We start from the raw sequence: 27846 nt of genomic DNA, 5'->3' as shown, positions 1-27846 counted from the left end.
CAAAATTACTAACTAAACAAACAATTTCTTATTAATACTAAAAATGTAAGTAAACTAATCTTCCATTCTGTTTTCATTTAGTTCATCTTCACTAAATCCTTCTTGTTCACAAGCGAGTTCATATTGGGAATTCCATGACTGAGGTTGGCAGTTCTTATACATCTAAAAATGAGGAATTAGGGGAATTTCATGTAAAACAGGCGCTTACATTGCAAACAAACTTAAGGACTTTGTGTTTGCTGATTTCTTTTTCAGCGCGGACGCCCCATGAGAAATTCGTCTTTTTTGAAACCGCATCAGTTTCCACCATTAGGAATTTTTGTTTTATCAGAGTGTGCATAATGTAGTCTTTGACATTTCCAAAAAGAGGGTGTTTGACGTTGACGTCAATCTCTAAATTCCGTAAAAATGAGTATAAAGTAGCTAAAACGATATAATTAATGAAAGTACTCTTCAGATATCAAACTACCTTCAGAAACTGGACCATTTACCATAAATATATGACTTAAAATCAATAAAAGAAGAATATTCTGGACTTCTCTTGCTTCTTCATTCACACTGTAATTACAATAGGGCAAAGCGTTGGTTACAACGTAGCCTTTAGTGGAACCTTGATCACACACTAAAAGTTTGTACCCATAAACCTGGAAAAACGCATGAAAAAAATAATTTTGTTAACCTCAAACTTACATTGTGTAGAACTGAAGCCGCCTTGTCGATAACGTTTTGAACTTGTCCCCCCTTCAAGCCACAATGTTTTTGGACATCCGCCCTCCTAAAATACCCGTTCTGCCCCGCATTGAAGACAAAGTATCGAACACAATTAGTCACCAAATCGTCCACATTCACTTGAGAGGCACTAAAATGACCATCAAGTCGAGTTTGGCTTAATTGCGAGCAATTCTGACTCGATGCGGAGGCCTGACTCTGTGAAAGTCGCGGTGCTTTTCGCGGCATCGCAACCACAATTTCTAGGTTAGGATTGGTAGGTCAAACGCCACAACCTCGAAAAAAAAATAGTTTAACTAAAATTTGTACCAAATTGATATAATTTTACTCTGCGGACTACAACCTAGTCACAAATAAGCAATTTTGATGGCAACGAAATTTTTAAATCGGATTTTAAAGTCGTGGTAGTTCATTTGAGGTAGTTCAAACCCGTGGCAGCGTAGGTTTTAGTAGACACAGCCCGCTCGAACATCAGAGTGGTCGGACGGTTTTGAAAAATTGAGGTTAGTAACACCGAAAATTTTCAGAAAAAAATAACCAGGACGTGACAATGGACGTAGAAACGGAGCGCACGGACCTTGCAGACTCCCTCGTGGTCAAGTGAGTCGTTTAAGTAACTTTAGAACTACCATAGATAGAATTTTTCCCCTCAGAGCCTCAAACGTCCCCCGTGAATTCTTCGAGAACCGCGACGTCGCCAAGCGCTACTTCCGCCGCTTCGGCAAAGTAAAATTACTCATGTTTAAACCCAAACGCAACGTTCTTTTAATAGAGTACGCTAATGAAGACGGAATGCTCAACGCCTTGGAAGTAGGGGGTGAATATAACGGGCAACTCTTCAGTGTTGTCAGGGAGAAAGCCGGGATAGCGAAGAAGAAAAAGAAGAAGGATCCTGACCCAGACTGGGCGGAAGACCCTGAAATCCAGGCGGAGTTAGAAGCGATGGGGATGAACCGACGCTCTTATGACCTCAGATCTGAAGGTGCGACTCGATTATCCTTGATTGTTAACTAATTGGGTTTGTTTAGCGATGGCGGTGGATCCTGTGGAGACAAGTCAGAAGGTGAAGCAGCAGAGGAGGTGGAAAGGCACCGGATCTCCTTCGTTGCAGAAGAAGAAGAGTGTGGGGAAAGACGTGATCAGTTCTGAACAACTGGAGTTGAGTCAGATGATCAAACAACAAGCGCTCACGGTTGAAGACAAGTACCGAATTTTGGACGCCAGAGACAAACTCATCAGGATCAAAATGAAGAAAAATATTGAGATTTCTAAAGCTAAAGCGACCGTGGGGACGTGTCCTGACATGTGCCCCGAAAAAGAGCGCCTAATGCGGGAGACCCAACACCAAGTGGCGCTCTATGAACAAGAAGACAACGGCAGAGGGATGAACCAGAAGATCGCCGTCAAACAGTACTCCAGAAGCTCAGCAGATCAAGAAGCACCACTACCCCAAGAACTCCGACCTGTTTCAGTCTTACAAATGACGATGGGCTACTTAATGCACCGAATAATGGGGCTGTGTGACACTCCAGACGTTAACATAGCGGAGTGGTACCATTTCCTATGGGACAGAACCAGAGGAATCCGAAAAGACATCACCCAACAAGAGCTGTGTTGCCAGGGCTCAGTCGAATTGGTGGAACAGTGCGCGCGCTTCCACATCTTCTGCTCGGCGAGATTAGTCTCAGAGGACCCGTCAGTCTTTGACCAGAAGATCAACACCGAAAACCTCACCAAGTGTCTGCAAACGTTGAAATACATGTACCACGACTTGCAGCTGAAAGGAGAGTCGTGCAAGAACGAGCCGGAGTTCCGCGCGTACATCATTTTGCTCAATCTGAACGACGGCAACTTCATGTGGGAAGTAAGTACCACTTATAGTATATTCATCGAAACGAGTCGGGGCGTCCAAACAAACAACTCCGCCCAGTCCTGATTATGCTGCATTTCTATTGGGTGCTTCGGTGCAATGGCTGCCCTCTCCGGATTTTGCTGGGCTCCTATTGGACGCGCTCACTATTCTTATTAATATTAATCAAAGGGTGCGTTGACATTTTTTTTCTCTTATTCTCTTATTTAATTTACGTATTTCTCGTGTTTTGTAATTCGTTGTGTTTAGAGAAAGTTTATATCACTCAACGTCCAATCTGTCATATTTCATTTGTTTAATCGTCCGGTGTAAGAAACGACATGTTTAAAAACTTTCACCGTCATGTCCGTACTTGATCCTTTTGTTTATGAGGTTGTCAAATTGCGGATTTTATGTAAATCATAACGAAAAACTGTTCTGTTCTGTTGAAATTTGTTGTATTCCATCTCGTAACCTATAAAAATAACTGACATTCATTCGTAATTTGTGTCAAAATCATGTGCAGTAAAAACGACGTCTCCAAAAACCTTCAAGGTCACCGTCGTATCTTTGATTGAAGAAACGTTGTTCTTTTTATTCTAATCTGTCAATTATTCTTCATTTGTTTAAATCGTCCGATGTAAGAAACGACATCTAAAAACTTTCAAGACCACAGTCGTCACGTCTTTGATTGAATAAACATTTAGAATAAATTATAAACAAATATAATGAATTAATAATAAACAGATTAATAGCAAATGTCAGTTGACAAATCTAAACCCATATTTGTAATGAGCGGCACATTTCTTTAACATTTTATAGCCACCCTTGATGCTAGAAACATTATATATGCGAACAACGTTACAAAGTTATAGAAAAAGTTGCTGGAGACAACCAGTTTTGCTTTGTCAACTGTCAAAATTTGACAGTGTTACAGTTGTCTCCACTGTAGTTGTACAAGGTGTTTATAAATGTTTCTAGCATCAAGGGTTTTGCCGCTTATTACAAATGTGGGTTTAGATTTTTCAACTGACATTTGTAGTTAACCTTGATCATGGTCCAAAGTAAGTTTTGAAAAAAAATCTGTTCTAGTTGTGGTTTGAAATCTAAAAATTATAAACACAGCGACAAAGTAATGCATGACAGGAATTCCAGAGCCATCTTTGATGCTAGAAACATTTATAAACACCTTGTATTAGGTACACCTTGTTTCAAAATGATTTTTATCTAGTCGCCCAATGATTTTCCATGCAAATTAAAAATTTCCGCTTTACGAAGATAATGATTAGAACATAACCTCAAAATATTCTTCAAAAATGGTTAGGTATTTAATGATAAAGAAGTTACGAGGACAACTCAATCGCTGAAGAGATAAGGCTGACTCAATTTTACCGTTTGTTGTTTAAATTTCTTCCCTGTTGGCGATTTTGACGTTTGACAGAAGTCCGAAGTGACAAAACTGGTACAAACACAATACAATGCGAGCGGCACAGCTGGAATTGAAAATCATTTTGAAACACATTGTATTTAAAAAATGTTTCGAGCATCAAGGGTGCTTATGAAATGTCAAAGAATATTTCCACTCGATACAAATGTGGGTTTAGATTTTTTCAACTGACATTTGTACAAGGGTGGCTGTGAAATTCCTGCCGTGCACTATTTTGCCGCTTTGTTTTCATAGTGAATTTAACTATCTTGAAAATTATTTATTATGTAACTTACATTCATGACGTTTACAGTTTTGTGTCCAAGTTTTTAATTTTCAGGTTTTAAACCACAACTAGAACAGTTTATTTCTCAAAATTTACTTTGCTCTATGTTTGAGGTTAACTGCAAATGTCAGTTGAAAAATCAAAACCCGCATTTGTAATGAGCGGCAAATTTTTTGACATTTCATAGCCACCCCTGATGCTAGAAACATTTATAAACACCTTGTAGTTGAGCAAAGTAGTGCATGACAGGAATTTCAGAGGCACTTTATGGTACAAACATTTATAAACACCTTGTACAAGTTGCATTGGATTCAGAACTCTGAAACTAAAATATTTAATCTTCAAATTTGACACAGTAAAATTGTTTTTTCGAGGATAGTGGAGGTTATTTTCTTTTATAGAAATCCTGTATATTTAACAAAGAATAGTTTTCTTCGAATTTTTGTTTTTTCGACAATATTTTGTCATCTTTCTAATTTCGGTTTGTTCTGAATTGAATTTTTCAAATTCCAATTATCTACATCAATTGCTAACATGACGAAAAAGAAGTTTGCAATTTTATTGTGGTGAGCCAGTTTTCAATTAGACTGCTGATTAATAAAATTTCTTCTTTATAAATTAGTAAATTTTCTGCAGGAAAAATGACGTACAAGGTGTTTATAAATGTTTCTAGAATCAAGCTTGGCTTCGGAATTCCTGTCGTACACTATTTTGCCGCTTTGTTTTCATAGTGAATATATACTATCTTATTTATTTATTATTTATATTAATTAAATAATTAATTATTTATACTGTTACTTACTTGAATGACGTTTTAGTTACGGTTTTTGATTTTCAGGTTGTAAACCCCAACTAGATTTGCAAAACTTACTTTGTTTCATGTTTGAGGTTAATTGCAAATGTCAGTTGAAAAATCGAAACCCACATTTGTAATGAGCGTATATTCAAACAACGCCACAAAGTTATAGAAAAAGTTGCTGGAGACAACCAGTTTTGCTTTGTTTAAAGTCAAATCAAACGACAAAATCATGAAATAGACGAGAAAATTCTAAAATACTTATTTTCAGGCCAAGATACGTTTGTACAAGGTGTTTATAAATGTTTCTAGCATCAAGGGTGGCTATGTAATGTCAAAGAAATTTGCCGCTCATTACAAATGTAGGTTTCGATTTTTCAACTGACATTTGCAGTTAACCTCAAACATGGAGCAAAGTAAGTTTTGCGAAATAAACTGTTCTAGTTGTGGTTTAAAAACCTGAAAATCAAAAAACTTGGACACAAAACTATAACTGAAACGTCATTGACGTTAATAACATTATAAACAATTTTCAAGATAGTTATATTCACTGTGAAAACAAAGCGGCAAAATACAGGTGAACGTTATTTTGTGATCTGTCACCAAGCATAATAAGACAAGCTCTCAAAAAGTGTTCATGTATCTTGTAACAACCACAAATCTAACATTTACACCTGACTTGACAGATGACAGATCAGTGACAGCATAGTTGGAGCCCAATCGCGTATCATGTGGTAACATTTTGCGGTAAAACAAATTCATTTTAAATGTTTGACTACACTAGATTTACATCATTTCAGTTCGTATTAATGGTGCATAACAAGTACCAGTAGTTTAATGTTCAATTATTGCCGAAAAATAATTAATTAATACATGCACTCTAACCCCCGTCAATTCTACGCTTATGTGTAACACAGTAGCGAATTGCACTGCGCCCTACGTCAAAATTTGCAAAGCTATCTACGATAATAAATGATTTTCTCAGGTCCAGCAGCTTCCAACCGACATCCAACAATCCAAAGAAGTGAAGTTTGCCCTCGATGTCTACTCGTCCCTTGACAAACACAACTACGTGAAGTTCTTCAAACTGGTCAATTCAACGACGTTCTTAAACGCTTGTATTCTCATGCGATACTTCATCCAAGTGAGGATCTCAGCTATTAAGACGCTCCTCAAGTCGTACTCGCCTCGGATCTCCCAAACATCACTCCCAGTCCAGTATTTGACGAAAATCTTAGGTTTTGAAGACACCGAATCGACCATCGACTTCTTCGAAACGTACGGACTGTTCACCAACATTGAGCGCACAAGAATTATTCTAGACAGACCGAGTTTTTCCGCCCCGGAGTACCCGTACATCCTCGACCGCGCGATTAACCTGGTGGAGTCAAAACGCCACTTCTCCATAGGCGAAGTTGTCTGCGGAAGAGAACTCCCGGCGAAGTTGTACGAGACGCACGTCCCCCAGGACAGTTTTGATGGCAACGGGTACTTGAAAATCTCCTCCGAGTTCGACGAAGTGGATTCAGTGAAGAAAGAGAGGACTGAGGATGCACCGCCTCGGCCTGTGCCTCAGAGGGTGTTCGCTCCCCCTAAACAACCAACAAACGTCTTCGGGACACCGCCTTCTAGTACTGAAGAGAAACCGAAGATATTTGGGCCACCTCCTCCGGGTATTTTCACAAAAACTGAAGAAAAAGTACCGATGAAGTCGCTGTGGTCCAATACGAACATCTTCGGGTCTCTTCAGAACAATCAGGGGAGTATTTTCGGGGGCGACATCGTCCCCTTGCCCCCGAAAGTCGTGGAGGAGGACCAGACTGAGATCGAGCGCCAACGCTTGGAGGCGGAACAGAAAGAAGCGCGACGGAGGGAAGAAGAACGCAAACAGAAGCAGGAGGAGGAGGAGCGCAAACGCGCCGAACTCCACCGCCTGAAGGAACAAGAAGAAAGAAAACGCGCGGAGGAAGAGCGCCAGCTCGCCGACATGCGAAAAAAACTGATTGAAGAACAACAAAAACGAAGAGAACAAGAAAGACGGAAAAAAATCGAGATAAAAGCGGCGGTTAGTAACGTGATCAATGACTTATTAGACGGCGTGGAAGCCAACATGAAACAATGGAAACTCGCGAAGATCGCCCAACGCATCCGCGAGCGAAAACTCAAAAAAGTCGTCGCAAAATGGCGCGAGAGCTCCAGAAGGAAACGAAAACGCAAAGCTCTAGATCTCAACCCCATGTGGTTGGGGCCGCGGACTGTCCAAGAGGAGGCGGAAGAGCTCCGCATGAGTAGTCAAAACTTAACACTACAAAACATGAAGAGGTACAAGCGGGGAAAACCCTTCGAAGTTGCGGTCGTCGAAGACGACGATGTCGCCAAAATCGATCTGTGCGAACTCACGTATAAGTTGTTGAGGAAGCGGTTTTTGGAGTTGGAAAAGAAGTTGCGCAGCGAGTTGTTCTGGAAGGTTACAATTTCCTTACCCGACGAGTTGGAGTTGAAAGTTGGTCTCAATCGCATTGAGAAGGTCCTCGATGGGTGTATCAAATGGGGGCCCAAGAACGTGATAATCGAACAGTCAAAATCCGTTCCGACCATCACGTACTGTTTGGAGAAGCAAAAAGGGATGTTAATCAACCCGCGGAACGACACCAACGGGTTTATTTTCATCGCCAACGATTTCAATGAGGATTTGTGCAAGAGGATCGTCCACAACTTTCGGAATTTCGGACTGTTTGTGAAGATCCCAATTGTGTTAATCCTGCAGACTTACACCGAGCACAAATCCAATCTCAAGACGCTAATCTCTGAAGGGATCGTGTCGGATTACCTCATTCTGGTTGACAAATTTTCGTCGAAAAACCTCATTAATTTGATTGAAGACGCGCTGATTTTCCTAACGACGCGAACAGAGAAGCCCCCACCTTTGGAAATGGACACTTTGAAGGCCTTCCTGGTCGAGTATCTCTGCAGCAACGTGTGGAAACGCGCCAACAGTTTCGCCAAGTGGAATTCTAATTACAAGGAGTGTTTAAAGAATCCCAACACTGTGATTTATTTGTATAATGAGGCTCTTGATCGCATCAAACGCATTCTTTTGAACGAATCCTGCAAGGAATACTCGAAATTCCCGGAGATTTTTAAGGAATTTCTTAGGAGTCAGATTCCCCACTCGCTTCCATGTGATTATAAATATTTCCCGAGTTTCTGGGACCACCCCTCTTACCTCCAACACATTGAAGCGACTTTAAACGAGCTGAGCCTCCCCAATTACCTCGAAAACTGGCCCCCTGGAAACCAACTCGAGTTAGAATTGTCCGTTGCGAAATACTGCAAACTCTTTAAAGACCCCCAAAAGTGTTTCTACAAAGCCATGGGGGTTTTCTTGCGCAACGCGAACTTCGCCGACGTTCTTTGGACGGAAGTCATCGAACTGTTGTCTTCGGAGAAACTCAATGAAGTTGATTTTTCTTTGTACGGAACGGGTTTTGTTAATAAGTCGATCTACAACCAGTTGATTGTGGTTTACGAAGTTAACACCCTCAATGAGTTTCTTCGGAGCGACTGGTTTTACGTCAACCATCCAGTGGTGAGACCGAAGATTCTGGAGTTGTTGGAGCGGGAGAAGCGAGCGCCCCAGCCCCCCCCTGTCGAGGAGGAGGTCCTGGATTTGGACGAAATTCTAGCGAAGATTCAAGCGCCGCAGAACTTTGACGTGGGGCAAGTTAAAAGTGACATGAACAGCTGCAAGAAGTTGTTGGCAGACTTGGAGGACACGGTTGGAATCCATAGGAAAATTCTAGAGAAATCCGGTCATCTTCTCAAGACTATAATCGAAGAAAACTAGCGAAATTTTAGTTAATTGGTTGTACATTTCGTTACGAGTTTAATTTATTAAACTGCTATAATTCGTCGGCGCGCGCGTACTTATTCTTCTTGTCCTTCCAGCCGTAGGCCGGGGGGCAAAAACACGCCTTTTGTTGAGCGTCCATGTACGCCTTGCACCCCAGGGTTAAAGTCCCGGTGAACAACATCTTCGCCGCGCCTTTACACGCTGAAAGACAACTTCAGCAATGGAAAACTGTTAGACACCTCACCTTTGACCGTCGTGGTGCCCCCTTTCTCATAGCTATCACAGTACTTGTAGAGACACCTTTTAAACGCCATGTCGCACATTTCCTTATCTTTATTGCAAGTGTCGTAGCAAATATCATGGTCATCACAACACTTCTTCATTTCTCCTAGTGGTAAGTAGTCGCTGTCGATCCTCAGCCCCAGGGAGCCACAACCGTCCGCTGACGGCTGGTGGTTTCTGTTGGGCCTAGGAGCGGCACCTGCAGGCGGAATTAGATGGGGCGCAATTAATTCAAACTCACCGCTGGGGCACTTGAAGTGGCAATTTTCCTCCACCGCCGCATCGAAGATTTCGTGGACGTTTTGGAAGTTCTTCGCGACTTTTACTACGTTTTTTAAGACGTCGCCAAAAATAGTTTCAGCTGATATGACGGCATCGCGCAAATTTGTGAGAAAACCGGAGCCGTAACCGGAATAAATGTAGCCAATGAAAGTTAGGACGTAGATGAGTACTTTACCGTAAGGAATATCCATCGTCAAGCACTGTCATTTCGCGGGGAAGGAATTCGAGACGACCGTTGGCAGATTTTTGAGGTTATGTAAGCGTGCGACGGATGCCAAAAGTTGACACTTGACAGGGCTTTGGGTGATTGGTCGGCTATGCGATGTTGCTGGTTGTGATTGGGCGGTTGTGGCGGGAAAAGGGGATTTAAGTGATGCGCGTCAGTGTTTATTTATAAGTAATAATGGTATGTTATTATTAATAAATAGGAGTTTTTGATAGAGGTAAAAGGTTTTTACCTTATCATTTCATGTAGCCAATGGCTAAAGTAAATAAAAACGATAACGTGTTGTAATAATTGTGGTTTATCAATGAAAAAATGAATGATCAATGTAATTTTTCATAAAGACGCCTATGACTTTGCTCGGTATGTCGTGTTATTAAACCTAAATGTCAAAGTGACAGTTCAATACCGAAAAAAATACAAAACAAGCTTAAAAATTATCACTACTTATTGCAGGCACAACCAAAATCTTTATTTTAAAACATTTTTTGACAATTTGATAATTTTTTGTTTTAAATCTGACACTTTCGCAGCCATGTATGAATCAAGCAACCACATACGCACATACGGAAATGTATAGGCATTTTAATGACAAATTATTTTGATCACTCGTTATTCATACAGTTGTGGACAAAATTGTTTGGACATCAAATTTTTGTCAATTTTGAAAAGTCAATGTATTTAGTTCAAGTTTTATTGCCATAAAATTGTCATTTTGAGTGACGTTTTTTAATTTTTTTAATTTTTTTTGATTGTGTGTCAAATATGACACAATTAAAAGTGGGATTTTGAGAACCTAAAGGTGAATTTAGACTTGTTGACAATTGGTTAACACTGACGATTGACGTCAATTCAAGCCAGAAAACGGCAAAATCAGCGAGAAATCGTCGTTTTACATCGAAATAAGTAGATTTCTTTAAGAAATTTGATGATTTTGTGCAGATTTCTGCTGTTTTCTTGCAATTCAGCCGTTGAATCTTGATAAAAATTGATGGTTTTGTAGATTTCGAGCTCTTCTTTGCGAATTCAAGCCAGAAAACGGCGAAAATCAGCGAAAAATCGTCGTTTTGCATCGAAATAAGCGGATTTTTCTAAGAATTTTGATGATTTCGTGCAGATTTCTGCTGTTTTCTTGCAATTCAGCCGTTGAATCTTGATAAAAAATGATGATTTTGTAGATTTCGAGCTCTGCTTTGCGAAGTCAAGCCAGAAAACGGCGAAAATCAGCGAGAAATCGTCGGTTTGCATCGAAATAAGCGAATTTTTCTAAGAATTTTGATGATTTCGTGCAGATTTCTGCTGTTTTCTTGCAATTCAGCCGTTGAATCTTGATAAAAATTGATGGTTTTGTAGATTTCGAGCTCTTCTTTGCGAATTCAAGCCAGAAAACGGCGAAAATCAGCGAGAAATCGTCGTTTTGCATCGAAATAAGCGGATTTTTCTAAGAATTTTGATGATTTCGTGCAGATTTCTGATGTTTTCTTGCAATTCAGCCGTTGAATCTTGATAAAAATTGATGATTTTGTAGATTTCGAGCTCTGCTTTGCGAAGTCAAGCCAGAAAACGGCGAAAATCAGCGAGAAATCGTCGGTTTGCATCGAAATAAGCGAATTTTTCTAAGAATTTTGATGATTTCGTGCAGATTTCTGCTGTTTTCTTGCAATTCAGCCGTTGAATCTTGATAAAAATTGATGGTTTTGTAGATTTCGAGCTCTTCTTTGCGAATTCAAGCCAGAAAACGGCGAAAATCAGCGAAAAATCGTCGTTTTGCATCGAAATAAGCGGTTTTCTTTAAGAAATTGTCGAATTTTAGTAGGCTAAGTTTTTGTCGTTACACAGACTGTCTATTAAAAAGCTGTTTTTAATTGGCCATAACTCAGTTATTTGGTGACGTACCGGAATTTTGAGCACGAATTTGGATTCAACGTGAAATTCTGCGTAAAATGAGCCCTACAACGGAAGTTTGCTTTAGAAATAAACTAGATATTGACCTAAATAGATTTTTAGGAGGTCTTTTCGGGGTGATATTTAGGCAACTTTTTCATGGCAAAAACGACGTTTAATGCCTTCGAGTTATATACCAATCGAAAGAGCAACTCGAAATCTATCATCTGTCCAAATTTCAAAACGGTAGGACAAATAGTTCAGAAGAGGCGGTCAAAAAACAAAAAAATCAATTGTTTTAACGTTTTGGTCCGAATTTTTTTTCGAAAAAATCGATTATAGAATTTTTCATACTTATGAACAGTCTTAGTAGACACAGTACTATTTGTTATAGTTTTGGAGATATGGAGATATGGAGGCTATTTCTAGGCGTTAAAAATTTTTGCCCTCTGGCGACAACGCGAAATTTACCTAGCCTTAACTCAATTATTTGTTGACGTACCGGAATTTTGAACACATTTTTGGATTCAACGTGGAATTCTGCGTAAAATGAACCGTAACAACCCAAGTTGACTTCAGAAATACATGATCATGAGGTCTTTTTGGGGTGATATTCAAGAATCATTTTCAGGGCGAAAACGTCGATTAATGCCTTCGAGTTATATATCAATCGAAAGGGCAACTCGTATTCTATCTTCTATCCAAATTTCAGATCTGTAGCACAAGTAGTTCAGGAGAGGCGGTCAAAAAACCAAACAGTTGGTTTAGGTTGCACAAATTTTAAAATTTTTATCGTGTAATTCGTTCTTGTTGCAAATGTGGCATCACGGTGTTGTAAATTAGGTTTTGGGATACCGTTTTTAAGCAGCAGTGCTAATCTGAGGAAAATTCCACTTCACCTGGAACATGTTTGAGGGCTCGCACTAATTAATTACGTAACCTTAATGTACACCGCAATTTTCATGCCAAATTTTAGAGGTTAACACCAACTTAAAATTTCTGAAGTTAGTTCATCAAGATTCCAACTAAATAAGAAATAACTGTCAAAGTATAGTATATCCGGTGAGAGATTGGGAGATTTCGACAGTTGACATATAGGTTGGCAGCAAATATGCTACAAAATATACTAAATTCCTACGCGAAATGGGTTGACAGGGTTGTCAGTAACTGGGGTTATTTTGACTTTTCTGTCATTCAAACTCTCACTGTACGAACTATAGACACCTACAGCCTAAAGTCCGTTTTTTTTTAAACCACCAACACCGCAATCTTCCCCTGCATTACAACCGGCAACGTTGCCTAGGGAGATTTTTGGTGAGAAAATAGTTGTCAAATTGTTGACATTTCTGAAAATTACGCAGTGTTTCCGTTAAAACCGTTTCTTTTACAGCCTGTTGGATTGCAAATCAAAGGATTTAATGGTGAAAAGACTCGGCACAGCCTGAAAGGCCGTTTTATGTAATCAAATTGTCAATTAGGCAGCTAACCTGTTTGATTTTATCACCAAAAAGTCACGACGGTGTTGCCGGTTGTAAAGTGCTGGGAGAGTGCGGTGTTGGTGGTTTTTTAATAAAAAAACGGACTTTAAATCTATTGTATTTTCTGGTTTATTGTATGTAACAAGTGAGTTTTGACACAATAGTTTGTTGTTCCCAAACTCCAACTTACACCACACCACTTTTGCAACATTTGCAACAGTCCCAAACCACACGATAAAAATAAAAAAAACTGTCACCTTGGATGGACATATGCGACTTAAACTGACTCTAATATGAACGATGCGGCATTTCCTCGAATTGATTTTCCATTAAATATGAGTGAATCGATAGAGAAAGTCTAAAATTATGTTGGCAAGTGTTCAAATGGCTCCTGAAGCACTGAATGGTTTACATAAAAGTAAAATGCATCAACGCGCACAACAAAATAATAAATAAAAAACTTTAACCGCCGCTCCATGAGATCGATACTAAAATAGCATCTGCTGTTCCTCTAGAGTTTAATGCCTTTCTGCAATATAAAAAAATACGAGAAAAACGAGACGCAGTACAAAAACCGAATCTGCCGAATCACGTTGACCTTAGACACGCGAATATCAACTGTTTACTAAAACATCTCTAGATGCGTAAAAGAAGCTCGTTTTTGGCAAAATTTGGGTTTTTCATTTTGAATAATTGAGGGGTGTATAATGGGTTGCATACTCGGTTTGACATCGCGACAGGTGCTAATGAACTCGTCATTTCCCGTGTTTTTAAGTAGAAAATTCTCCGGAAAAACAGAAATAGGAAAAACACAACAAAGAAAATTGGCGGCCAAGTGCAATTTTAAAATAGAAATCATTTTTCCCCCAAACTCATGAAAATACAGTGCGCGCGCAATCACCTTGAGGGAGAAACGAGATAAGAGGCGCGGTGGGTCAGACGGAGACAGCAGCAGTGTTGGATTATCGAGTTGTGAGGTTAGACTGTGACAAAACAAAGAAGTTGAGTGGGATTTTGCAAATATTCTAATGTCAATTTGGGATCTCAGCTGTTAGAGGGTGATTGACTTTTCGTTTTCATCAAGTCTCTGAATTTCCAGTCATTGTCCCAAGTGATTTCGAACAAAATTTACTTTGGAAGCTCCGCAGATATCCACACTTTGAAAAAACACCAAGAAAATGAACGAGTTGTCGCAAGAAGAGGTGAGTTTAGGTTAATCCATCACTTCACGCTGCTGTTATCAATGTTTCGCAATGGAATTTTCGCCCTCAGAGTGCGCGTTTTCACACAAAGCACTTGTTTTTAGATGCGTCGGAGGCGTCTGGCTCGTCTTGCAGTCGTCGACAATGTGTCACCCTCTGGTTCAGTTTCGCCCCCGATAACCCCCATCTCGCAGTCGCCCATCAACACCAACCAGCCGCAGAGCCCCCCGAGCACCCCCATTGAAGAGAAATGTTTCACTGACATCAACAAACGCCCCAACGGCGACGAGAAGGAAGTCAATTATGAACAAAGAGACGGTGTGTTTCAAGTGCCCAGCAAACCCATTGATATGCCTTCAAGTTCAAAAAGGGAAAGGGCCAGGGCGCCGCCCCAACGAAGCGACTCGGAGACTAGTTCTATACATATGGAGGTGGACGAAGTGAGTGGCTGTGCAGATAAGGCTGGAGCCAACACTGATATTGACTCAGGATTTGAGAACATGGAGGTAAGATTGTCCTGTCACGCTGAGTTGACGGTTTTTGTTAACTTTCATTGGCACAGTTGGTAGTACTGAAACTACATGATGATTCAGGCATCTTAGTTGCCTTTGAAATTTCAAGTCATGTCTGTGATTAAAGACGCATTCTTTTGTTTATGACGTCAAACTGTCGTTGCCACTCGGTTTGTTGTATTTTGAGACAAAACAACTTCAAACTGTCATTCATTCTTCATTTGTTTCAAAATTGTGTGCTGTAAGAAAAGACATCCCCACGTCTCTGATTAAAGACACATTCTTTTGTTTATAACGTCAAAATGCGTCAAATGTCATTCATTCTTGACTTGTTTTAAAATCGTACGGTGTAAGAAACGACATCCCCAAAAAGTTTCAAGGCCACCGTCTTGATTTAAGACACTTCTTTTCTTTCTGATGAAGCAACTGTTTTGTTCCCTAATTTTACCACTACAAGGTGTTTATAAATGTTTCTAGCATCAAGGGTGGCTCTGGAATTCCTGTCGTACACTACAAAGTCATGTCTGTCATTAAAGACGCATTCTTTTGTTTATGACGTCAAACTGTCGTAGCCACTTAGTTTGTTGTATTTTGAGACAAATTAACTTCAAACTGTCATTCATTCTTCATTTGGTTCAAAATTGTGTGCTGTAAGAAAAGACATCCCCACGTCTCTGATTAAAGACACATTCATTTGTTTACATCGTCAAAATGCGTCAAATGTCATTCATTCTTGACTTGTTTTAAAATCGTACGGTGTAAGAAACGACATCCCCAAAAAGTTTCAAGGGCACCGTCTTGATTTAAGACACTTCCTTTTTTTTATGATGAAGCAACTGTTTTGTACCCTAATTTAACAACTCCTCGTGCGTTGTAATTAGTTGTACAAGGTGTTTATAAATGTTTCTAGCATCAAGGGTGGCTCTGGAATTCCAGTCGTACACTACAAAGTCATGTCTGTGATTAAAGACGCATTCTTTTGTTTATGACGTCAAACTGTCGTAGCCACTCAGTTTGTTGCATTTTGAGACAAAACAACTTCAAACTGTCATTCATTGTTCATTTGTTTCAAAATTGTGTGCTGTAAGAAAAGACATCCCCACGTCTCTGATTAGAGACACATTCTTTTGTTTATAACGTCAAAATGCGTCAAATGTCATTCATTCTTGACTTGTTTTAAAATCGTACGGTGTAAGAAACGACATCCCCAAAAAGTTTCAAGGCCACCGTCTTGATTTAAGACACTTCTTTTCTTTCTGATGAAGCAACTGTTTTGTTCCCTAATTTTACCACTACAAGGTGTTTATAAATGTTTCTAGCATCAAGGGTGGCTCTGGAATTCCTGTCGTACACTACAAAGTCATGTCTGTCATTAAAGACGCATTCTTTTGTTTATGACGTCAAACTGTCGTTGCCACTCGGTTTGTTGTATTTTGAGACAAAACAACTTCAAACTGTCATTCATTCTTCATTTGTTTCAAAATTGTGTGCTGTAAGAAAAGACATCCCCACGTCTCTGATTAAAGACACATTCTTTTGTTTATAACGTCAAAATGCGTCAAATGTCATTCATTCTTGACTTGTTTTAAAATCGTGCGCTGTAAAAAACGACATCCCCAAAAAGTTTCAAGGCCACCGTCTTGATTTAAGACACTTCTTTTCTTTATGATGAAGCAACTGTTTTGTTCCCTAATTTTACTCCTCGTGCGTTGTAATTAGTTGTACAAGGTGTTTATAAATGTTTCTAGCATCAAGGGTGGCTCTGGAATTCCTGTCGTACACTACAAAGTCGTGTCTGTGATTAAAGACGCATTCTTTTGTTTATGACGTCAAACTGTCGTAGTCACTCAGTTTGTTGCATTTTGAGACAAAACAACTTCAAACTGTCATTCATTCTTCATTTGTTTCAAAATTGTGTGCTGTAAGAAAAGACATCCCCACGTCTCTGATAAAGACACATTCTCTTGTTTGTAACGTCAAAATGCGTCAAATGTCATTCATTCTTGACTTGTTTTAAAATCGTACGGTGTAAGAAACGACATCCCCAAAAAGTTTCAAGGCCACCGTCTTGATTTAAGACACTTCTTTTCTTTATGATGAAGCAACTGTTTTGTTCCCTAATTTTACTCCTCGTGCGTTGTAATTAGTTGTACAAGGTGTTTATAAATGTTTCTAGCATCAAGGGTGGCTCTGGAATTCCTGTCGTACACTACAAAGTCATGTCTGTGATTAAAGACGCGTTCTTTTGTTTATGACGTCAAACTGTCGTAGCCACTCAGTTTGTTGCATTTTGAGACCAAACAACTTCAAACTGTCATTCATTCCTCATTTGTTTCAAAATTGTGTGCTCTAAGAAAAGACATCCCCACGTCTCTGATTAGAGACACATTCATTTGTTTACAACGTCAAAATGCGTCAAATGTCATTCATTCTTGACTTGTTTTAAAATCGTACGCTGTAAAAAACGACATCCCCAAAAAGTTTCAAGGCCACCGTCTTGATTTAAGACACTTCTTTTGTTTATGATGAAGCAACTGTTATTTTGCCGTTTTGTTTTCATAGTGAATTTAACTATCTTGAAAATTGTTTATAATGTTATTTACGTCAATGACGTTTCAGTTACAGTTTTGTGTCCAAGTTTTTGATTTCCACGTTTTAAACCACAACTAGAACAGTTTATTTCTCTAAACTTACTTTGCTCCATGTTTGAGCTTAACTGCAAATGTCAGTTGAAAAATTGAAACCCACATTTATAATGAGCGGCAAATTTCTTTGACATTTCATAGCCACCCTTGATACTAGAAACATTTATAAACAGCTTGTATTTAAAGACAATCTTAACCTCAAAGGCAACTGCTGTTATTAATTTTTGATTTGTTTAAATCGTTCGGTGTAGGAAACGACTGACATTCCCAAAACTTTTAAGGATCACAGTCATGTCTTTGATTGAATGAACATTTTTTGTTTATGACGTCAAACTGCGGATTTTCTAAAAATTTTAATGAAAAACTGTCTTGTTCTCTTATTTAATTTACGTATTCCTCATGTTTTATAATTCGTTGTGTTTAGAGAAAGTTTATATCACTCATCGTCCAACTATCTGTCATTTTTGATTTGTTTAATCGTGCGGTGTAAGAAACGACATTCCCAAAAACTTTCAGTCTATACTTGATATTTTTGTTATGAGGTTGTCAAATTGCGGATTTTATGTAAATCATAACGAAAAACTGTTCTGTTCTGTTGAAATTTGTTGTCTTCCATCTCGTAACCTATAAAAATAACTGTCACTCATTCTTAATTTGTTTAAATCCTCCGATGTAAGAAACGACTTATCTAAAAACTTTCAAGACCACAGTCATGTCTTTGATTGAATAAACAACCTTTATACCTCTTAACCTGAAACAACTGTCATTCATTTTTGTTTCAAAATCGTGTGGTACAAGAAACGACATCCCCGACCTTCAAGGTCGCCTCCTTACGATTATGAATCACCCTGTATTTTGGCTAATAGGAAAATAACATTAACGTCCGTCGTTTTGTTTGAGCAATCATGTTTAATAATGCTTTACGCGATCCTGGAATTATGCTGTAAAATGTTTTATGAGCCGATATTTAACTAGACGGTGTTATAGATTATATTCTTGCCTCGTTTGGCAGTTTTAATCATAACATTTCACGTGCCTGAGATTCCAACATAGCCGCAACGTTTTTTTCCGAATTTAAATTAAATTAGTGAGATGCCATAGATGGATTATTTTATTTTGTTTCTCTTGTCGACGAAATTGCTAATCTCGACTGTTTTTGTCGGTCTCAAAACAAAAACTTTTCTATTCAGTGGTTGAGGTTTTACATTAAAACTAGTCTTGTGTTTATTAAAGTTGTGTTTATTCTTTCGTGTATTTTACTTGACAAGAGAGGCTGTTAAAATGGATTGTTATACACATATTGACAGTAAATTGGAGGTAGGTTGGTATGATTGTATGTCGCTATAACAACAAAAAATCCATTGAAAACGTACGTCGATACTTCTTACAGCACACGTAGTTCAGATAAAAATTGTGTTTACGGAAACTAAAACCAGTTTTATCTGATCAAAATGCGTATTTAGAAGTTTTTTTTATGTAAAACGCATTGTCTACTTGACAACTGATTTGATTGTCATCGTGTCATCAGTCACTTCATGTGTTCAAGATTTGGTATTTTTAGTATTTTTAGATATTTAGTATAGTTTTACACGTCAAAACTTTTTCCCAAACCAATTGGAAATGGGAATTTAATAGATCACACGATATAAACATGTTGAAGAAAATTAGTGGTGCATTTTAAATCACGTGACTTTAAGTGCTTCAAAATGGCTGCCAAAAAAGACAAATTTTGTGTCTGAACGTGTAAACGCATGAAACTACATAATGAATTGTACAAATAAATTTTACAGTCATAAACCAGTTATCAGTTTGCTTGACTTATTTGTATACATTGTATTGTGTACATCCATAAACATAATAAATCGCATTGCTTTAAAATGTATCGTGGGCCATTAGATAAACGCAAACTTTGGCAAAACAAGTTCACTTAACTGATTTGTTAGTCAGATTTGTTTTTTTTCTATGTAATTTTTGGAAATTCTTAGTAGAAAATTAGTTGCTAGTATTCAGATAATTTGAAAATTCTAAAAACTGTTTTACCATAATAATAATAATAATAATGTTTAAAAGTGAACACTGGCTTTTAAAAAAATCACGTGCTCTTTAATATCACGTAACTGCTTTTTACTAAATTAGGTTATGTCAAGCTAATTTTTGTAACTTGCTTACATTTTATAACTGGTAGTTTTGTCTTTTTGATTAATTTTTTAAACTGTCAATGTAAAAATGAAGTAATCAAACTAGAGTGCAGCACATTGCTATCAGTCCACTCTCTTGTGTAAATTTTTTGAAATTTTTTGGGTGTAAATCAGGCTTTCAATTCTTTAGGGAGAAAATTAGGGGAAAATTGAATGTAGCGATTTTTGAGGTTAACACGTTGTCAAAGTTGAGTGTATTAATCAATGACTAATTAAAAATGTGTTGCAAAAGAAAGGTTTCAATAGAGATTTAACAAGCTTTGGCAATGTTAAGCAAGACGATTAGCTTCTACGCATGCCGCAGTTGCGTCAAGGTCAAACGCTTTTGCTGCCAATTTTTTTAATGAGTGGACCGGTAGTAATGAACTCTGGTATATGAAAAAATTGGTTTACTCGATTTTATTGAAAGCCTGTATACCGGGGTTCTATAAAAGAATATAAAGAATTGTCAACTGTCAAAATTTGACAGTGTTACAGTTGTCTCCACTGTAGTTGTACAAGGTGTTTATAAATGTTTCTAGCATCAAGGGTTTTGCCGCTTATTACAAATGTGGGTTTAGATTTTTCGACTGACATGTGTAGTTAACTTTGATCATGGTCCAAAGTAAGTTTTGAAAAAAAAATCTGTTCTAGTTGTGGTTTGAAATCTAAAAATTATAAACTTTGACACAAAACCGTAACTGAAACATCGTTGGCGCAAGTGACATTATAAATAATTTTCATGATCGTTATATTCACTATGAAAACAAAGCGGCGAAGTAATGCATGACAGGAATTCCAGAGCCATCTTTGATGCTAGAAACATTTATAAACACCTTGTATTAGGTACACCTTGTTTCAAAATGATTTTTATCTAGTCGCCCAATGATTTTCCAGACAAATTAAAAAATACCGCTTTACGAAGATAGTGATTAGAACATAACCTCAAAATATTCTTCAAAAATGCTTAGGTATTTAATGATAAAGAAGTTACGAGGACAACTCAATCGCTGAAGAGATAAGGCTGACTCAATTTTACCGTTTGTTGTTTAAATTTCTTCCCTGTTGGTGATTTTGACGTTTGACAAGCGACATAATTGACAGAAGTGGGTTTAGATTTTTTCAACTGACATTTGTACAAGGGTGGCTGTGAAATTCCTGCCGTGCACTATTTTGCCGCTTTGTTTTCATAGTGAATTTAACTACCTTGAAAATTATTTATTATGTAACTTACATGCATGACGTTTACAGTTTTGTGTCCAAGTTTTTAATTTTCACGTTTTAAACCACAACTAGAACAGTTTATTTCTCTAAACTTACTTTGCTCCATGTTTGAGGTTAACTGCAAATGTCAGTTGAAAAATCAAAACCCGCATTTGTAATGAGCGGCAAATTTTTTTGACATTTTATAGCCACCCTTGATGCTATAAACATTTATAAACACCTTGTAGTTGAGCAAAGTAGTGCATGGCAGGAATTTCAGAGGCACTTTATGGTACAAACATTTATAAACACCTTGTACAAGTTGCATTGGATTCAGAACTCTGAAACTAAAATATTTAATCGTAAAATTTGACACAGTAAAATTATTTTTTAGAGGGTAGTGGAAGTTATATTCTTTTATAGAAATCCTGTATATTTAACAAAGATTAGTTTTCTTCGAATTTTTGTTTTTTCGACAATATTTTGTCATCTTTCTAATTTCTGTTTGTTCTGAATTGAATTTTTCAAATTCCAATTATCTACATCAATTGCTAACATGACGAAAAAGAAGTTTGCAATTTTATTGTGGTGAGCCAGTTTTCAATTAGACTGCTGATTAATAAAATTTCTTCTTTATAAATTAGTAAATTTTCTGCAGGAAAAATGACGTACAAGGTGTTTATAAATGTTTCTAGAATCAAGCTTGGCTTCGGAATTCCTGTCGTACACTATTTTGCCGCTTTGTTTTCATAGTGAATATATACTATCTTATTTATTTATTATTTATATTAATTAAACAATTAATTAATTATACTGTTACTTACTTGAATGACGTTTTAGTTACGGTTTTTGATTTTCAGGTTGTAAACCACAACTAGATTTGCAAAACTTACTTTGTTTCATGTTTGAGGTTAATTGCAAATGTCAGTTGAAAAATCGAAACTCACATTTGTAATGAGCGGCAAATTTCTTTGATATTTCATAGCCACCCTTGATGCTAGAAACATTATATATTCAAACAACGCTACAAAGTTATAGAAAAAGTTGCTGGAGACAACCAGTTTTGCTTTGTTTAAAGTCAAATCAAACGACAAAATCATGAAATAGACGAGAAAATTCTAAAATACTTATTTTCAGGCCAAGATAAGTTTGTACAAGGTGTTTATAAATGTTTCTAGCATCAAGGGTGGCTATGAAATGTCAAAGAAATTTGCCGCTCATTACAAATGTAGGTTTCGATTTTTCAACTCACATTTGCAGTTAACCTCAAACATGGAGCACAGTAAGTTTTGAGAAATAAACTGTTCTAGTTGTGGTTTAAAACCTGAAAATCAAAAAACTTGGACACAAAACTGTAACTGAAACGCCATTGACGTTAATAACATTATAAACAATTTTCAAGATAGTTATATTCACTATGAAAACAAAGTGGCAAAATACAGGGTGATTCTTATTAATATTCATCAAAGGGTGCGTTGACATTTTTTGGACATGCGTTTTCTTACACCATACGATTTTGCCGAAAAAACTGCGTGTTTTGCACCGATGAACGTTATTTTGTCATTTGTCACCAAGCATAACAATGAGACAAGCTAATAAAAAGTGTTTATCTGTCTTGTATTAACCACAATCCGCATATCTAACACTTACACCTGACTTGACAGATGACAGATCAGTGACAGCGAAGTTGGAGCCCAATGGCGTATCATGTGGTAACATTTCGCGGTAAAACAAATTCATTTTAAATGTCCAAAATGTGCTTTGACTACACTAGATTTGCATAATTTTAGTTGGCATTAATGGTGCATAACAAGTAGCAGTAGGTGTAATGTTCAATATTGCCGAAAAATATTTAATTACTGCATGCACCCTAACCCTCGTCAATTCTACGCTTATGTGCAACACGTTCAACTAGTAGCGAATTGTACTACGCCCTACATCAAAATTTGCAAAGCCGTCTATGATTAATATTAATAAGAATCTCTTTGTAGTGTACGACAGGAATTCCAGAGGCACCCTTGATGCTAGAAACATTTATAAACACCTTGTACAACTAATTACAACGCACGAGGAGTGGTTAAATTAGGGAACAAAACAGTTTCTTCATCATAAACAAAAGAAGTGTCTTAAATCAAGACGGTGGCCTTGAAACTTTTTGGGGATGTCGTTTCTTACACCGTACGATTTTAAAACAAGTCAAGAATGAATGACATTTGACGCATTTTGACGTTATAAACAAGAGAATGTGTGTTTAATCAGAGACGTGGGGATGTCTTTTCTTACAGCACACAATTTTGAAACAAATGAAGAATGAATGACAGTTTGAAGTTGTTTTGTCTCAAAATGCAACAAACTGAGTGGCTACGACAGTTTGACGTCATAAACAAAAGAATGCGTCTTTAATCATAGACATGACTTTGTAGTGTACGACAGGAATTCCAGAGCCACCCTTGATGCTAGAAACATTTATAAACACCTTGTACAACTAATTACAAAGCACGAGGAGTAAAATTAGGGAACAAAACAGTTGCTTCATCATAAACAAAAGAAGTGTCTTAAATCAAGACGGTGCCCTTGAAACTTTTTAGGGATGTCGTTTCTTACACCGTACGATTTTAAAACAAGTCAAGAATGGATGACATTTGACGCATTTTGACGTTATAAACAAAAGAATGGGTCTTTAATCAGAGACGTGGGGATGTCTTTTCTTACAGCATGCAATTTTGAAACAAATGAAGAATGAACGACAGTTTGAAGTTGTTTTGTCTCAAAATACAACAAACTGAGTGGCTACGACAGTTTGACGTCATAAACAAAAGAATGCGTCTTTAATCACAGACATGACTTTGTAGTGTACGACAGGAATTCCAGAGCCACCCTTGATGCTAGAAACATTTATAAACACCTTGTACAACCAATTACAACGCACGAGGAGTAAAATTAGGGAACAAAACAGTTGCTTCATCATAAAGAAAAGAAGTGTCTTAAATCAAAACTTTTTGGGGATGTCGTTTCTTACACCGTACGATTTTAAAACAAGTCAAGAATGAATGACATTTGACGCATTTTGACGTTATAAACAAAAGAATGTGTCTGTAATTAGAGGCGTGGGGATGTCTTTTCTTACAGCACACAATTTTGAAACAAATGAAGAATGAATGACAGTTTGAAGTTGTTTTGTCTCAAAATGCAACAGACTGAGTGACTACAACAGTTTGACGTCATAAACAAAAGAATGCGTCTTTAATCACAGACATGACGTTGTAGTGTACGACAGGAATTCCAGAGCCACCCTTGATGCTAGAAACATTTATAAACACCTTTTAACTTTGTTATTTTGACTCTAAAACAAGGAATGTGTGACGAATTTTTGAAATTTTTATTTTGCGATTTAAATTCGTGTCTACTTTCGAACTTTGGTGAAAATTTTGGAGAATACGGTTTTTGATTTTAACCTAATTTGATCGGATTTATTGAAAATGGTCATTTTTAGATTATAATTGGCTTTAGTTGAACTAATTTTAATTATCACAAACAAAACCCTAATGCGTATTGATATCAAGAGCTGAGATTAGTCGATAAGCAAAACACCTGCATAAATTAAAGCCGCCGCGATTTAAAATAGTCTTTTTTGTGTCGGAATTGTCAAGAACCAATTGTTTTTTGAAGTGATGACCTGCACATGTTAAGTGCTAAGGTCGAATAGTTTTCTACGCGTCGCAACCTTTTGTCTTGACGTTTCCACAAACACTTGCAATGTTGTCATCTAAAGTTAGTCGAAATCCTCCTTGGTAAAATAACCAACAATGTTTTTTCCAGGTGGACGAAACCGACATCCAGAAAAAAGACGTGCCCAGACAACGAACATCGTCTTCCCTGACGGAAATCACCGAAGAACAACTTCAATCCACCGTACTTAGAATCTTGCATTCCACCCTCGACAAACCATCGGAAAGTCGCATGTATTTGCCGCAAACCGGCGAAGATTTGAAGAACAATCCTTCTATGGCGATCCGCGACATCGTGTCCAACGCGCTCATGGAAGTCGTGGTGCAAATTTCCAAAGGCAACAACCCGTTTAAGGATTTAGTGCCGTGTAACAGCGACGCGGCGGACACGAGCAGCATCAATTCGTTGAGTCCCAGTCCTAGTCCGAGTCACAGTTGTCCGATCCCTACTTTACCGATCAAAAGACTGGAAGATGACGACCCTATGAACCTAGCGTTGAATTACCTCATGGAGTGTTACAATAGAGTGAGTATCGAGGAGAGAAATCACCCGAAACGGTCGAGTATTCCACCCCTAAGCGACGTGTTGACGGAGGTGAGGGCGCAACTCGTCCACTACACCACGTTGCTACTGAAAGGGTTCATCATCCCCAACGACGAACTGTTCAAATTCGGCCGATCCCCTCTATTATCGCCGATTTTACAACAAACCCTCCCCAGAGGCTTCCTCACGGAACTGGTGACGCGGACTCACACCAACCACCAGTTGTTTTCTTCAGTTTTCAGTCCTCTCCTCCAAGGACTCTATCGCATAATGCAGAACGCCAGCATCGTCGGGGAAGAACACCGAATGCCGATTCAAACCCTCTTCGACTTGGCGGACATCCGGTGCGGCTCGCGCCCCATCTGCACCCTCATCACCAAACAAGTGCAGTTCATGCCGGAGCCGTGCACCCCCGCGCAGGGGCGCGAAATCGTCCGCACCTCTTATCTCGGACCGTTTTTGTCCGTGTCGGTGTTCGCCGAAGACGAGCCGAAAGTCGCCGAGAAGTTCTTCTCGGGGAACTCGTCGAGTGATAAAAGTCTGAATCACACGCTGCAACTCGAGTTGGAGAACACGAGGAATTTGCAGCACAGGATTTTTCATTATTTGTTGGCGAATCCGGAGAGTCGCGACGCGTGTTTGAACTACTTGGCGAATGTGTTGAAGTACAACGAGAAGAGGGCGCAACTGCAGATGGAGGAGAGGTCGTTGGCTGGTGATGGGTTCATGTTGAATTTACTGAGTGTCTTACAAATGTTGTCGGTGAAAATCAAGTTGGATAAAATGGATTTCCTGTATCCGTTCCATAATGAGAGCCTTGTGTGCATCAAAAACGACACGCGGTTGAAATACACCTCGCAGGAAGTCGCTGCGTGGTTGGAAACTCTAGGTGAGGACATTTTCGCACGTTTTATCGGCGCTTCGGAATTTTTTTTTGGCCGTTTTTCAAGTTTCTGGCTGCGATTTTGACATAATATTGTAAAAGGTGTTTATAAATGTTTCTAGCATCAATCAATGTGAAACATTTATAAACACCTTGTATAAAAACTAAACTAAAATTCGAGTTTGGAACTGTAGTTTTCCATTTTTTTTATTAATTCTTGATGTCAAACAGATACTTTCTTGCAAATTTTCCCCAAAACCATTTCACCGACTATAGATACATCTAATTTACCGAAAATTTTGGTCAAAAATGGTTAAAATTTTGAAGAGGCAATGATGCCAACATTGCCATTATAACAATAAGAAATTTATTATCAAACTTCTGGTCTACAGGGTCCGGCAACGCTTGTCTAACCTCAAAATCGTCTTTAATTTCAAAGATAAAAAATTTACAATTCTGCACTACGCTTATACATAATCAAATTAAAACAAATTATAAATGTTTCTAGCATCAAGGGTGGCTCTGGAATTCCTGTCGTACGCTATTCTTTTCTCAAAACTTACTTTGCTTTATGATTGAGGTTAACTACAAATGTCAATTGACAAATCTAAACTCACATTTATAATGAGCGGCAAATTTCTTTGACATTTCATAGTCACCCTTGATGCTAAAAACGTTTATAAACACCTTGTATAAGGTTCACTGCGTTTCAAAATGATTTTTATCTAGTCGCCCAATGATTTTCCATGCAAATTAAAAAATTCCGCCTTACGAAGATAATGATTAGAACATAACCTCAAAATATTCTTCAAAAATGGTTTTGTTCCCTGTTGGCGATTTTGACGTTTGACAAGTGACAAAACTAGATTAAACACACTACAATGCGAGCGGCACAGCTGGAATAGAAAATCATGTTTAAATACATTGTATTTATAAATGTTTCTAGCATTAAAGGTGCTTATGAAATGTCAAAAAATATTTCCACTCGCTACAAATGTGGGGTTAGATTTTTTCAACTGACATTTGTAGTTGAGCAAAGTAGTGCATGAGGCACCTTTGATGGTACAAGCATTTATAAACACCTTGTACAAGTTGCACTGAATTCAGAACCCTAAAAGTAATTGAAATATTTAACTTCAGAATTTGACACAATAAAATTATTACATATACAAAATTACTGCATACGCTTATACAAGTTGTTTATAAATGTTTCTATACCAGAGCTCATTACTGTCGGTCCACTCATTAAAAAGTTAAGTTGGCAGCAGCCCTTAGCGATTTTCATCCGTAGCAGTTGGCAACAAAAGTGTTTGACCTTGACGCGACTGTAGCATGCGTAGAAGCTAATCGTCTTGCACAACATTGCTAAAACTTGTTAAATGTCTATTAAAATCAATCTTTTGCAACAAATTTTTAACACTAAAAACCCTAAATTCCTACGCGAACTGGGTTGACAGTAAGTGGGCTTAATTAGACTTAGTGACTTTTCTGTCATTCACGAACTATACAAGTTGCACTGAATTCAGAACTCTGAAAGTGATTCTAATTGAAATATTTAATTTCAAAATTTGACACAATAAAATTATTGCATATACAAAATTACTGCATACGCTTATACAAGGTGTTTATAAATGTTTCTAGCATCAAAGGTGGCTATGAAATGTCAAAGAAATTTGCCGCTCATTATAAATGTGGGTTTAGATTTATTAACTGACATTTGTAGTTAACCTCAATCATAGAGCAAAAGTAAGTTTTGAGAAAAAACCTGTTCTAGTGGGTAAGAAACCTGAAAATCAAAAATTTGGATTCAAAACCGTAACTGAAATGTCGTTGAAATGTAAGTAACATTATAAATAATTTTCAA

General features: G+C 37.8%; 4 protein-coding genes across 5 annotated transcripts in view; 2 read left to right on the top strand and 2 right to left on the bottom strand.

Annotated features, from left to right (window-relative positions):
• Nucleotides 1-22: 22 nt before the first annotated feature.
• Nucleotides 23-1023, bottom strand: LOC148170766 (non-structural maintenance of chromosomes element 3 homolog). Its single transcript, XM_088040657.1, has 4 exons — nt 691-1023; nt 470-644; nt 209-423; nt 23-162 (listed from the first exon to the last, which is right to left on the bottom strand). The coding sequence occupies exons 1-4, from the start codon at nt 955-957 to the stop codon at nt 55-57; spliced, it is 765 nt and encodes a 254-aa protein (XP_087896783.1). The 5' UTR covers nt 958-1023; the 3' UTR covers nt 23-54.
• Nucleotides 1024-1184: 161 nt separating this feature from the next.
• xmas (RRM_XMAS2 and SAC3_GANP domain-containing protein xmas) lies at nt 1185-9002 on the top strand. Its single transcript, XM_088040683.1, has 4 exons — nt 1185-1329; nt 1383-1711; nt 1758-2593; nt 6072-9002. The coding sequence occupies exons 1-4, from the start codon at nt 1280-1282 to the stop codon at nt 8931-8933; spliced, it is 4077 nt and encodes a 1358-aa protein (XP_087896809.1). The 5' UTR covers nt 1185-1279; the 3' UTR covers nt 8934-9002.
• Nucleotides 8903-9846, bottom strand: GXIVsPLA2 (phospholipase A2 group XII). Of its 2 annotated transcripts, XM_088040685.1 has the most exons (3): nt 9463-9819; nt 9184-9420; nt 8903-9140 (listed from the first exon to the last, which is right to left on the bottom strand). In XM_088040685.1, exons 1-3 carry the CDS (start codon nt 9692-9694, stop codon nt 8989-8991), a joined length of 621 nt encoding a protein of 206 aa, XP_087896811.1. In that variant the 5' UTR covers nt 9695-9819; the 3' UTR covers nt 8903-8988. The 2 variants fall into 2 exon arrangements, with proteins under 2 accessions (XP_087896811.1, XP_087896810.1); XM_088040684.1 differs by having other exon boundaries at nt 9184-9846.
• A 4161-nt stretch (nt 9847-14007) lies between these two features.
• The window catches only part of Ube4B (Ubiquitination factor E4B), a 31672-nt gene continuing 17833 nt past the window's right edge, over nt 14008-27846 (top strand). The window contains exons 1-3 of the mRNA XM_088041786.1: nt 14008-14290; nt 14395-14796; nt 24647-25988. Of these exons, the coding sequence (XP_087897912.1) occupies nt 14267-14290; nt 14395-14796; nt 24647-25988 (1768 nt within the window). The 5' untranslated portion in view covers nt 14008-14266. The remainder of the gene's footprint in view (nt 14291-14394; nt 14797-24646; nt 25989-27846) is intronic.

Source organism: Gnatocerus cornutus, chromosome 7, assembly GCF_029298725.1.
Source record: "Gnatocerus cornutus isolate USDA-ARS CGAHR chromosome 7, icGnaCorn1.1, whole genome shotgun sequence".
NCBI classification, from domain to species: Eukaryota; Metazoa; Arthropoda; class Insecta; order Coleoptera; family Tenebrionidae; genus Gnatocerus; species Gnatocerus cornutus.
The sequence above is the reverse complement of the archived record's forward strand: the minus strand, read 5'-3'. Positions and strand labels throughout refer to the sequence as shown.